The sequence below is a fragment of the Pyricularia pennisetigena genome, chromosome 6 (assembly GCF_004337985.1).
Source record: "Pyricularia pennisetigena strain Br36 chromosome 6, whole genome shotgun sequence".
NCBI classification, from domain to species: Eukaryota; Fungi; Ascomycota; class Sordariomycetes; order Magnaporthales; family Pyriculariaceae; genus Pyricularia; species Pyricularia pennisetigena.
Window position 1 is genome coordinate 5,854,861 of NC_043744.1, and position 12,992 is coordinate 5,867,852.

Here is a 12,992-nt window from a genome sequence, read left to right on the forward strand (position 1 = left end):
ACGCCATCTTCCTTTGCCAACTCGTCTCTGTCTTCTCCGGACTTGTGTACAGTATCGCCCGACGCAGACAAGCCCACATGAACCACGAGTTGCGCGTCTCCCTGCGCCAGGCGATTCCGCACCACCTGAGGACCGCTGCAGCCGCAGTCTGTGGCAGAGCTCCCCGTCTGTAATGTGCCGGTAGTCTGGCTCAAACAGCCTGTCGTTGTGGGCCCCTGGGTATTGAGCTGCAAGACGAGCATCGCGCTGGATGGCACGCAGATGGTGCTTGGTCTTGGCCTCAAGTTTCTCCCGCATTCTTATACTTTTTGAGTTTTGCCAAAACGACTGCGGATCTCGCTGCTCTGCCTGCCGAGGGAGTCTTGGAGGTTTCTCTTGCGTACAAAGCGCCCGGGGAGCCGTCTTCCAAGATCGTACTGGACCAAGCCCTCGCTGATGATGACGTCTCCGAGCACGATTTCCCGGCCGTCGACCAGACGAGGCACAGCCCCGCATACGCCGACGACCAACGCCAGCTTGATACCCGGAAAGGTTGCGCGGCCACTATCTTGCCCCATGCCCGCCATGTGTACGAGCACGACGTTGTGTGAGCCGATCGCGCCGACCGAGTAGGCGTTCGGGCGGCCGGCGTCGCGGCCGTAAAGAGGGTCGCCATCGTCCCAGTGGTGATCAAACAGCCCGACGACGGCGTCCGCCTCGTGGACGAGCGCGCAGAATATGGCGATGTGGAAGTCCCGGCCTGAGGTCGGGCGCGGGGCACGGTCTTGGCGGGCAGAGCTGGAGGGGCGCGAGGCCATGGCCCGACTACCAGCGGAGCCCGAAGCCGGTATGTGACCAGCTGATATGTCAAACCATAACAATGACGCCCCTCCACAGCGTATTGTCGCTGTGCAGAATTGCGGGATTTCCACAAGACAGCGATGAGTGCGAAAACGTTGGAGCATGTCAGCAACCCCTGTTCATCACGAAGAGCCTCAATTGCCAAGATCCTGCTTATTAACCAGCCTGGACTTGGCACCGTTTGCTACGGCCAAGTCATGAGCGAGTCTTATTGGCGGGAGATATGAGAGCATTCGTGATATCCATCGGGTGCATCACTCGCTACAAGTGCCAAAATTTACTTTACTCTGTTGAAACTTGAACACTGAGCATATGCGGTAGGATTCAGATTCATGTCGGTTATTAACCGAATCCGTGTATGAGACTTGTAGCGCAGTACAATACATAGTGGCAACTCGAAATGGGAACATAGCCATTGAAGTTGATGCAAAGAGAACTGATTAGTATTGTTGGGATTTGTTTAGAAACCCTGCCTAGAAAACTGGTTGGAAATACAGGATAAATCGCAAATGTCCGCGTTAATGAATACCCAGAATTATTCTCCGGGTTTGCATTTATTAAATAACTACTGAAAGCTTTCTAAACCGTTGCCAGGCAGATTATTTAGGCAACATTTATAAAATAAAACTCATTTTTCGATTTATGAGCCAATTAATGTTCTCTTTATCCCCGACTATTTTCTTTTAATTCAAAAACAATCATGTTAATTTTCTTAGACTTTTATCTTACAAAACCGAAGGTCTTAATTTAATATTAGAACATCTTATAGAATGGTATAGTTAACGCGTTAAATGCTTATGTACCCCTTATTCATTATAAATCACCAAAATCAAATTTAAACCATTTAAGTATATAACGAATCGACTTGGTTTAAATAAATAAATACCCATAAAACGTTTTGTGTATTTTATATATTTTTATAAATTTACTTGTCCAAATTTTTACGCCGCAATCCTGCCTTTATCTAGTTTATACGCGCTAAAAACTGTGCCGGGATGGCTAGCCCGGGCCCGCGCCTTTTCCGGCCGAGTGTAACCCTCTTTTTGATGTGCAATGTAACAGGGTGGTATTGATTAGAATTGACACCTCGATCGCTAAAAGCTTCGTAACGCGAATGGGGAAAGGTGGCGGGCGGGGGTCCGTGCTGTCTCCGTATGGTCACCGTAACAAACGAGTGCCGGTTGCGGTCGCGGCGTCCCTGTTTCACCTTTTCCTTACGACAAAAAGGAAGTGTATTATGGGTTCTCGGATCCGGGGGCCTTTGCTTACCGGGTATCGTTCGCCGTGGTGTCGGCGCCGAGAAGGACCCCTTCCGGCGAATTGACAATTAAGCTTCCCAATCCCGAAGAACTAAAAAGTACAGGGCTCCCCCCCAGTTTCGATCCCGACCTTTTCTAGATTTTTTCCCGTCGATTTCAATCAGCGGCCCGGTCCAGGCAAGGCCCGAAACGGTAGGGTAAGGTGAAAGTCATTTTGGGCTGACGTTTTGTTAGTTAGTATATTACAGTTTGTTAGTCTTCGGCTTACCGTTACATTCCAGCCCGGGTTCGCACTTTAGCGTCGGGACGTCATCAGGCTTTCCAAAAATATTTCCCGTACCGGTAAAAAGGGTGCAAATCCTCGTGGACCTAAATAGCCACCGCTGCGACTCTGGCAAATTCCCCGCCTGATGCAGGTAGGGATTCGCCTGTAGGCCAGCACTGCTACCCGGAGATACTTGATGAACTACTTGAGAATTAATTTTGGTATCAACACCAATATTATTTTCAACTTGATATATTTTTATATTTTTATACACAATTTTCCTGGCTTTTATTTGGTAGAGTAAATTTGTTGGAGTTACTAGTTTTAAGTAAATTTACTACCGAGTCAACTTTGAAAACCTCTAAAGAGCCAAATTGTTTATATTTAATTGCAAAGAATTAACCGCCTTAAAAAAGGAACGCTATTTTACGGCTCTCATTTGCAAAAGTCTAAAAGCCTTTGATGCCAAAAATAGGTTCTAAGCTAAATTTGAATGAAGATTTGGTATACTAAAAACTCAAAAAAGGTAACATAAGCACTAAAAGCCAAGCAGTTCTAGAACCGAAAGAGCTTCAAATTATAAAAGAAAATGGGATTTCATAAAAGACTTGAGTAAATCATAAAAGGCCAACAAGCTGGAAAAGATCAAGAATTATCATATCATTGTGCATCACTCCTCTATACTTAACTCGACTGTCAAAGGGTGCTTTGGCGTCGACCTTTCAAGCTGCCAAGTAGTTAAAGGGCTGCCCGCACTGGGCTACCCAACGTCACGGTGGTATTGGCAAGTCTTTGTGCCGTAGTCAGTCTATGCCACGATTCTCCACCCTGTTGCCTACCACTAAACGATTTACTGGAACGCTCACCTGCAAGCAATATCGGATAGGAGTACTGCTGCTGGTCAATCCAAACGCGTCAACATTTCCACTATACACGTCAGCGACCCTTCCTCCCGGAGTTGAAATCGGGGGTCTTTTCCTATTGTACAATACCCACTACACCCTGCACACGTGGCGCAGTTTATCAATGCCTGTTCTGGAGCCGTCGGCTACGATTGCCTCGACCAGAGAGAGATGGGCACACACGGCGGCTGGGCGAGGCCTGGACCAATCTTGGTCTCCCCGTTCCTGCCAAGTTTTTTTTTTTTTTTTTTTTCCTGTCGAATCCTGGTTTCGAACCCCCTACTCTCCGGCAGGCCAAAAAGTCGGCTACTGCGTTGAGGAGGAGGCTAAGCCCAGGTGGGGGTAGTGCAAAGTCGCACGGTATTTAATGTATTTCCGAGCCCGCCAGGTATAGCGCGTCGGTCAAAAACGCGCGAGTCTTGAGTTTTGCATAGAATGGTCGCCGGGCCTTTGGGGCTTGTGTAGAAATTCCTCAGAGGCGGTGAATTTTTTTTTTTTTTTTTTTTTTAGTTTCATAAAAAAATTTTATCCTCTCTGACAGCTCTAGCGGCTCCGCGAACCGGTTTTCAGGTACGGGCTACGATGGTTCAAACTAGCTACTCCTTCGTTGCCTTGTAAGGATAGGTGTGTGGGGGCTCATGGATCTTGGTTTTGCTTTTTTAACAAGGAGTGGCTGGCCAGCGGGATGATTGGCCGCCAATCGCTATAGTGACCGTGGCAACCGCCCGGGGGGATAGCAAAAAGCTCGACGCATTCTAGAATCGCGTCCCAGGCGTGCGAGCTTAGCTGCTGATTCCAATTCCCTTTACTTCTTTACTTTATTTGACTTTTTTGATGTTCTCGTATTCTGGGCCCCTGCAGTGTTATTGAAGCTTTTTCCTCTATCATCCATTGGTTTCTTGGCAACGCGCGGCCGGTGGGTATACAGGTTAGGTGGTTAATTTCGCCTCGGAAGTCTACCCTATAGGTGGAGATGCCCTATGGCCTGTGCTCAAAACCCCTGCCCTCATATGCCCGCTTGTTGCCTTTCTCCTATCCACAAGATCTGCCAGCCTTGTTTTCTGGGGTTACTCTCGTGGACTCCTATTCTCAAGCCGTTTAAACTACTTGTTCGCACTGACAAAGTTACGTCAAGGGCTACGGTGGGAGGACGGAGGACCAAAAGTCGTAGGTACCAGGCGAGTGTCAGTGTTTCCTGAGCAGTGTAGCGCTAGATGGCCTCTAGGACATTCTAGCGGGATCCCGTCGTTCTGGCAATCCTTTCGCCACTAGTTAAAAGCCGTGCCAAGCTATGTGCATCGGGCCGGATGAAACTGATAATGGATGCGATCCCATGCAAATAGTGGAGAATGCCTCGTGGACCACGCGCGGCTGTGTGATTAAGTCGTCTACCATGGTGATGGTCGAATAGGGGTCAGGAGTTCGGAAGATGGGGGAAGGTATAGTCGTATTTCCTATACTGCAGTTGGGTCCTCACACGTGACTCCTTGCCAGAGAACTTATATAAAGATGCTTTGGAGGATGATGCAAGGTACCAGGTCTCTCTCATCAACCCAGAGACATCAGATCTTCTCATCGACTCTTTGCAAAGGCACAGCATCTTCTCATCAACTCTTTGCAAAAGGCCACCGGCTCTTCTCTCTCGTTGCACAGGCACCGCATCTTCTCATCAACCGATCTCTCCCCATCATGTTCTTCAAGCGGTTTGCCGTATTGGCTCTGACACTACCAGTGTCCGCCCTCTTGTCCAGCAACGGCACATGCAGGCCCGACAATGTCAAGACCATTGTTGAGTGGGCCAACATGGCGGACGCTGATAAGCAGTCCTACCTGAAAGCAGTCAAGTGTCTCATGGAGCGCCCTGGTCAGACGGGTATCAATGGTACCGTCACAAGGTTTGACGACATGCACGCCATGCATCAGGTGCAGGCAAAGATCATTCATCTTGTGGTCAGTATTCCCCAACCAGCTGTATAAGTGAAATAGGATGATAAGGGGGGTTTTTTTTTTTAACTAAGCTATGTATCAATACAGGCCCAGTTCTTGCCGTTTCACCGTCTCTATATCCATGTGTATATGGAGCTCTTGAAAGACGAGTGCGGCTACACAGGACCGACACCGTGAGTTCCTCGTTACCACTATATTTTCCTCGTCCTGTCCTGTCACTGACACTCCAGCAGCTGGTGGGATGAGACTCGCGACGCTGGCAACTTCCCGGCCTCGCCTCTCCTGGATCCCAAGACGGGATTCGGTGGGAACGGGGTTGGTCCAAACAACTGCGTCATGGACGGTCCTTTCGCCAACACCACTCTTCGCATCGGTCCGGGCCAGACGGTGACGGAGCACTGCTTGTCCCGCAAAATCAACCAGTTCAACAGCACCCTCGGCAACGAAACCTACGTGGAGGCAGCCCACAACAAGACCACCTACCTCGACTTCTGGGAGTTGACCGGCTTTACCACCCACGGCGCTGGTCACAGTGGAGTACGTATAACCAAGCCAAACACAAAGCCAAACACATGAAGCATATCCGACTAACAGGCGTTTTAGATCGGCGGAGTTATGGAGGATATCGATGCCAGCCCCGGAGGTGAGTTTACTTTTTTTTCTTATTCTTTTTTTTTTTTTTTTTTTTCAATCCCCAGTCGCCCTCCTGCTTTGATCACAAGCTGACCAGCTTAGACCCGCTCTTCTACCTGCACCACGCCTTTGTCGACCGTCTCTGGTGGAACTGGCAGATGGCAGACCCTGCCAATCGCCTGTACCAGCTGGGAGGCCCTTCGACGCAGAAGGGAACCGATCAGACGACTCTGGACTACGTCATGACCACCTACGAGATTCGCCCGAACGTCACCGTCGGACAAGTCATGGACATCCAGGGCGATTATCTCTGCTACCAGTATGACTACTAAGAGGAGGAATGGCCTGAGGCTGGAAAGTCCCAGTTTAATGTTGTGGTCGGTTGTTTGTTAATGTTGTGGTCGGTGTTTGTTAATCTTTGTGTTGGTGTTTGTAAATCACCTGAGCTCGTTGCGATACTGTGCGCTCCGTACTTTCAAGGACGCAGTAGATAGAAAAAAATAAAAATGACTAGTTTAGCCGGACATTGCACTTCTCCCTGGCTCCACGTCAGTCGCGCTCGATCGGAACATACTAGCGTAGGTAGTGGCTATCATGATCATGGGCGGTCTAGTGACGTCAGACGCCACTCGTGAGTTGGGCTCCGAGTTCGGTGTTCGGCCACGACGATCGTTCCGGGGGTTAGGGTACGGCCGTTTTCGGGGCAAAAAGGGATATTTAAAGCCGTGTTCGGGGGACTTTGGCTGCGTCTCGAATACAGCTTCATATATTTATATCAGACTTGAATACGGCTTTTTAAATCATACACTAGACTATGCGGAATAATATAAAACAACGAAACCTTGCTTCATGTATCCATATATTAGACTTCGCAGGACAAGATAAGCTTACTGCACGTTTTTTGTTGTTGCAAACACACTAACGCAGACACGAGGTGCCAATCTTGAATATGGTTTACTTATCTAATCCTCAAACCCGAGAGTCACGTGACCGAGGAGGGATCATGGGGGACATTGTTTCACTGAACACAGCCAAGAGACGAAAGCTCTAGTCTCTGACTAATGCCAGTGACTCTGGTAAATATAGCCAACAGATATTAATGCCTGGAATACTGTGCAAAGTCCCAAGAAAGGACAACGACACGGGCGCGATCCGGCATACTAGAAACAGCTTGTATATAAGGGATTGCTATCAAGAGGAAGACTCAGTTTTGAAGTGTTGAATTTAAACATTAACGTTGGGCTCCACATCTCCGACCCCCCTAAAGTCCGGCCCCTAAAAATATCTACTCAGCCACGTCAACCCTTTGTTTTATTTTATAAATATCTAGACGAATTTTTCACTTTAGAACTTGCATTTTGAAGATTCTTGCTCCAAACTTTCCAATGAAACAGTACACTGAAAATCAGCTTCTTGCTGCCATTTCTGACATAAGAAATGGCAAATCAGTTCACAAAACCTCGCAAAAATGGGGTATTCCTCGGAGTACCCTTCACGATCGTTTAAAGGGGGCCCAGTCAATTCAACAAGCGAAAAGATTTTGTCAAAGGCTTTCACAGGAGCAGGAGACCTATTTGGCAGATTGGGTACTTGCGCAGGCCGCGTTAGGCCTTCCGCCAACGCATCAAGAACTACGCTATTTTGCGGAACGAATTCTTCAGGCCGCCGGAGAAAGAAAAAGCCTTGGGAAACATTGGGTTAGCCGTTTTATAGCCCGATATCCAATTTTGAAAACCCAAAGGCCCCGGCGAATAGAAAATGCCCGGGTTAATGGGGCTACAACCGAGGTAATTAAATCTTGGTGGTCCTATTTGAAAAATCCCGTTATCGATACTATAAAACCGGCCAACCGTTGGAATATGGACGAAACAGGTATAATGGAAGGCAAAGGATCTAATGGCCTGGTGTTAGGGCGTAATAAAATCCGGCCATTACAGCGAAAAGAGCCTGGAACGCGGGGTTGGACGAGCATAATCGAATGTGTATCAGCTACGGGGGCTGTTATACCTCCCCTCGTTATATTTAAGGGGAAAAACGTACAGCAACAATGGTTTCCAGCTGATTTAAGTCCTTTCGATACCTGGCAATTTCATGCAACAGAAAACGGGTGGACAAATAATGAAACAGGTATCGAATGGTTAAAAAAGGTGTTTATTCCAAATACCCAACCTTTAACTCCTGAAAAGCGTTTATTAGTTCTCGACGGCCACGGATCACACGTCAGCGACGAGTTTATGCTTGTTTGCCTCCAAAATAATATTCAGCTTTTATATTTACCTCCTCATTCGTCGCACGTTCTTCAACCGTTGGATTTATCGGTTTTTGGGCCGTTAAAGGAAGCTTATCGACGTCACCTGGGATTTGTAAACCAGTTTTGCTGTTCAACGGTTGTTGGGAAACGAAACTTTCTACTTTGCTATCGAAAAGCCAGATCAAAAGCATTTATAGCAAAAACCATTCAATCTGGTTGGCGTACGACGGGGTTATGGCCGGTGAACTTGGCAAAACCACTTTTAAACCCGTTTTTATTAGAAAATAGCAACGCCAACGTCGAAAAAGGTAGAAATAACGGCTTCCAAAGGGATAAAACACCGGAAAGCCCAAACCAAAAAATTAACGACCAATCTTTACTTATTTGGAAAACCCCTAAAACGACCCGAGATATTCGACTTCAACTACAGGAAATTTCCCGGTCCGAAAAAAGTAACGCCACTTCACGGCTTTTGTTTGCAAAAGTCCAAAAAAGCTTCGAAACCAAGGATATCTTATTGGCTGAAGCTCAGCAAAAAATCAGTTTGTTAAAAGCAAAATTGGAGGCGGTACGGCCGGTCAAAAGGAAAAGGGTAATTCCGGATCCCAACGAGCTTTTGGTCAGCAAAAAAAACGTTTATGAAGCACAGGAAAATAATAGGGACTGTTTAGAGGATTTGAACGATGGAGAAGAGGTTAGCGAACCGGGAGAGCCTGACAATGATTGTATTATTGTGCGTTGATAGGTTTACATTTAAATCGGTTTATAAAAGGGGTATTTCGTCGTTACATTTTTCAAGGGGGCCGGACTTTAGGGGGGTCGGAGATGTGGAGCCCAACGTTATACTACAAGGAATGGGAGCAGTAATTCCTGGCGATTCATCAGTGAAATATTGCTGGTCGACTACCAAATGTGTACTATAAGTTATGAGGTTTTTAAAATTGGATTTTCTTTTCGTTTTGCTCTTTAGTACGTTATAAACGCGAACCCGAAAATTCCATGTTGTGAACATATGTTAAAAGTCAGGACCACTGAGGAATATATTCCCTGCAGCATGAATCAAACTGCGGGTTTGGCAGGTGGGTAGCCCAAGGGTGGATTTTGCAATGCCTTGCATGTTATATAAAATAATATTAGCTTACGCGTCGTCTACTTTATCACAACTTGTTTTATTGCTTTTGGTATATTTCGCCAGCGTCCGCAAACCGGAGCTTGGCAGATATAAACCCATAAGAGACGGACGGGATTTTAATTTGGATGTTCAGACACCGACACGGGGCTTATTACAATCTGCAACTCCACAAGCTGGTGGGGAACATGAGCCTCTGAGCAAACAAAAGGGGGCAATCCCCTACGTCACCTCCCCCAATCCCCTTCAATTGATCGAGTTCGACTCCCTGAAACCCGCCGCGGCTCCAGTGAGCATGCCCCCCAAAATCAGGGCCCACGCAATGGGCTGGGCGCCACTCTTGGCCAGCCCCATCCCCCACACTCCGGCTTGGCAGGTCGAGCATCGGTTAAACCATTTTGCGGACGGGGCGCTGGACCACGCGTATTCAGCTGGTGACTGGGACCGGTGATATCCACCCGTCGTACGGCAGACCGGACCAAGAAGTCAAGACGATGCGATATGGGTGGGTATAATGTCTTGGGGGCTCCATTTCCTACAGTATGCCTGACTGTACGCTGGTGCAGGTACAGAACGTCACTGGGCCGTGGTTGCTATCTTGTCTCGGAGGCTTTGCATCAATACGTCTTGCAGCAGGCAGCTTTGTCCTCAACAGCAACAGGTCTACCTGAGACATTACCTAGCGATTTGGCAAGATGCCTGCGCGGCAGGGGCTCCAATACAGAGGTGGGAACTCAGTTGATGTTAGTAGAACTCGGCAAAATATTCACCAATGTCCCTGAGCATGCATCTTCCGGGTGCAAACAGCAGGTGTCTGAAGCCAGCTGGAGCCAGAGTATGAGTTTGAGTTTGTGGAAGGCCGGTGGCCCATTTGGAAGAAAAATAGTCTCTACATACGGTAGATTTTTCAAAGTCCAATGTGAGTTTCAAGCTGGCTTCTAGGTTAGATGTCGACGTCTACAACATGTTGAACATTGAGGATATCCTGGCCCCGAGAACGAGCTTTGCCAGGTGAGAGGAGCATGTTCCATTGGTCCGTTTGACGGTCTGTTGGGACACTCGAAAGTTGACAGCTATTCGTGTCCACCAACACCTGCACGAGTGCTCTTTGATTCTTGGCCAGAAGACATAAGGCTGCCAAAAGGTTCCTCCGTATCCGTAGTCGCTGCAAATGTCAGCTCGCCGTGCTTTGAGGTCGCAGTGTGGCATTGCAAGATGTTGCCCGGCATGGAAAGCTCTGCGTCGTACATCCTGTTCTGCACTACCACGCTTTCATTGATGCGCAACAACACAGTCTCAGCGTCGGGTCGCCCAAATCTCGACCGGTGGTAGTCGGCATCTTCTGTCCGTACTGACCCGGCACCAAGTCAACCACAGCCCCGTTGTAACACTGGATAGGGGCTCAAAGTCACGCAGCCGCGGCGCGTTGATCAGCAGGTTCCGGTGCGAGACGGCCTCCGAGGCAAGTTCCAGAAGAGTTGACTGCTGTACTCGTCAGCATCTGTACGTCGATGCCCCGGTGGCCGATTTCTTCTCGGCGCGTCATACACGTCCACTGCACCGGACTTTTCAAATCACTCCCTCTCGCCGCTTGCGTTGGGGGCCATCGTCATGCTCAACGCAATATCCGCGTTGAGATGGTATTGGTATATCATGCAGGGCGCCGACATGCCGTAGCATTGCCCATATCGACCGTCCACGCATAAAGCATGCTGCCAGGTTGCAGATTGTGCCTCTGTGTTTTTGCGCGCTAAAGAGCGAATTGTCTCGCCAACCTGGATCAACTCCTTGGGGAAACAAGAATACAACGTAACCCAACCGTCTTTATTTATATGGGGAATTCATTATAGACTTGGGTCTTATAAGCCATTCCCTGACTCTGGCCGGGGAACCAATGATTGGGTGATTGTATTAGTCGTGACATTTGTCAATGAATATGGTTGAAAGCCTGACGAGGGATAGTTAAAGCTACAATTGACAACAGTCCGTCTGGCTGACTTAATACCCTAGATTGTCCGCAAATGCACAGCCACAGCCATATCCACAACTTCCAAATTTCAAAGTCCATACTCCCAGCCAGCCCAGCAACTGCCCAGCTCTTTTTCCTTTTATATCCTGACTTATTCCAACAACCACAATGGGTCCACCGTCCCAGTCTCAACGACGACATTGCACGGAAACGATGGATCTACAGCAGAGGATAGCCAGTAAGTGGAAGCCCCTTGAGTCTCATCAAGTGCAGTGCTTAACACGAAAAACTGCAGTGGAAAACGTCTACGAGGCAATAGAGAGCGCAGGACTCCGCCTCGAGGACGTAAAAGGCAGTCTGCGTCAGCTGTCGACTGCCGCTGGGGACTACTGTGGCTCATGCTGGATCCGCCCACGGCTCTGATGCCAGGTCTTCTCCGCACCGTCTGCTGGGAGAGAGACTTGCACGGATCAGACCTGTTGATGCACCTCCCCTCGAAAGCCTCGCAGCAACGATGTCCAAGTGGAGATGAAGCGGCGGGTCTAAACTCTCGCGACGTCATGGTCGCCATGGGCGAGCTGGCAAACGACATCCTCGGCTACGAGGGCGGGCGTCGTCACTCACGTCGGCTCGAGTGTGGCGGACGTCGGGGGGTCGATGACCGTGTTGCTGTGGTATGGAACGGCGACAGCAACTGCAGGGCGGCCCGCTATCCCCGTCGTGTCCGTGACGGCCTACTTTTTGTCACTACGGGGTTGCGCGTCTCAAGGCCGGCGAGACCATCGTCCACGCCGCAGCAGGCGGAACGGGTCAAAGCTGCAACTCGGCTGGTAGTCGCGCTAAAAGGAAAAAAAAAAAAAGCTGCTAATGGAACGAGTACGACCCTGCCGGGACCACGTCTCTAGCAGTCACGATTTGTCGTTTGCCGACGCCATCATGCGCATGAGGAAGGTCAGGGGCATCGACTTTATTCCCCACTCTCTGTCTGCTGAAAGTTTGTGCGGAGTGCAGGCGAGACCAAGCGACGTCGCTGCTGGCGGTTTGTTACAGGAACTTGCTCGTCTCGTATATACCTCTCGAAAATAAATAAAAAAAAGAAGAGCGCCTGCTCTCATGGCAGAGAGCTCTGGACATGGGGTCTTGCGCTCGACAGCAGAGTGGTCGCGTGACGAAGCTGGGGCTGGTCCGGAAGCCCCGGACGAACCAAAATATCAACTGGGCATAAAGGGATAAATAAAGCTGCTTTACTGGGGGTGAAATGACAGTTTGGTTTTTTTCAGTCCTGCTGCCGCTTTTTCTACATCAAAGTTTTGTTTGCATCAAATGGCAGCAAACGTCTGCACGTCATTCTGCACCAATATTCAAGAGACGTGTAATTCAATGCATTTCTCGTCTGTTGGTTCAAGGAAAGCTCGTCGGTTGAAATTTCTCGCTTTTGGGCTCGAATCATCCCAGTAATGCTCGGCGCAAACACCTTTATGCCCTGGAAATATCTATTTTTGTATACGCATTGATCAGAACTGATCACACTGCAGGGTTGTGCTCATTATATCACAGGGTATATACGACAGGTCTGCAATTTAATTTAAATAAATAAATAAATAAAAAAAAAAAAAACTTTTATATATCGCCTTGGATGTAATCAATCCTGTCATTTCTTCTAGCCCCCAAGTCCCCAAACCAACATCGGCAGCTTCTACCAGGAAGATCTCAAGTACATTACAATTCACTGCACCGCTCGTTTCTCTTGATACATTCGTTTCCACCGACAAAGCAGTTGGCCTTTAACCGACCCAC

At 48.6% G+C, this 12,992-nt stretch overlaps 3 protein-coding genes across 3 annotated transcripts in view; 2 read left to right on the forward strand and 1 right to left on the reverse strand.

Moving 5' to 3' along the window:
- PpBr36_05464 (uncharacterized protein) overlaps window positions 1–797 on the reverse strand; it is a gene marked incomplete at both ends in the record, with an annotated part of 1,226 nt that extends 429 nt beyond the window's left edge. The window contains 2 exons of the mRNA XM_029892620.1: window positions 3–185; window positions 306–797. Of these exons, the coding sequence (XP_029750298.1) occupies window positions 3–185; window positions 306–797 (675 nt within the window). The remainder of the gene's footprint in view (window positions 1–2; window positions 186–305) is intronic.
- A 4,158-nt stretch (window positions 798–4,955) lies between these two features.
- PpBr36_05465 (uncharacterized protein) lies at window positions 4,956–6,178 on the forward strand (the record flags this gene model as incomplete). The annotated part of the gene is made up of 5 exons (XM_029892621.1): window positions 4,956–5,216; window positions 5,301–5,386; window positions 5,444–5,750; window positions 5,817–5,856; window positions 5,949–6,178. 5 exons carry the CDS (start codon window positions 4,956–4,958, stop codon window positions 6,176–6,178), a joined length of 924 nt encoding a protein of 307 aa, XP_029750297.1.
- Window positions 6,179–11,408: 5,230 nt separating this feature from the next.
- On the forward strand, window positions 11,409–12,364 carry PpBr36_05466 (uncharacterized protein; the record flags this gene model as incomplete). Its single annotated transcript, XM_029892622.1, has 3 exons — window positions 11,409–11,433; window positions 11,469–12,025; window positions 12,293–12,364. 3 exons carry the CDS (start codon window positions 11,409–11,411, stop codon window positions 12,362–12,364), a joined length of 654 nt encoding a protein of 217 aa, XP_029750296.1.
- Window positions 12,365–12,992: the final 628 nt, after the last annotated feature.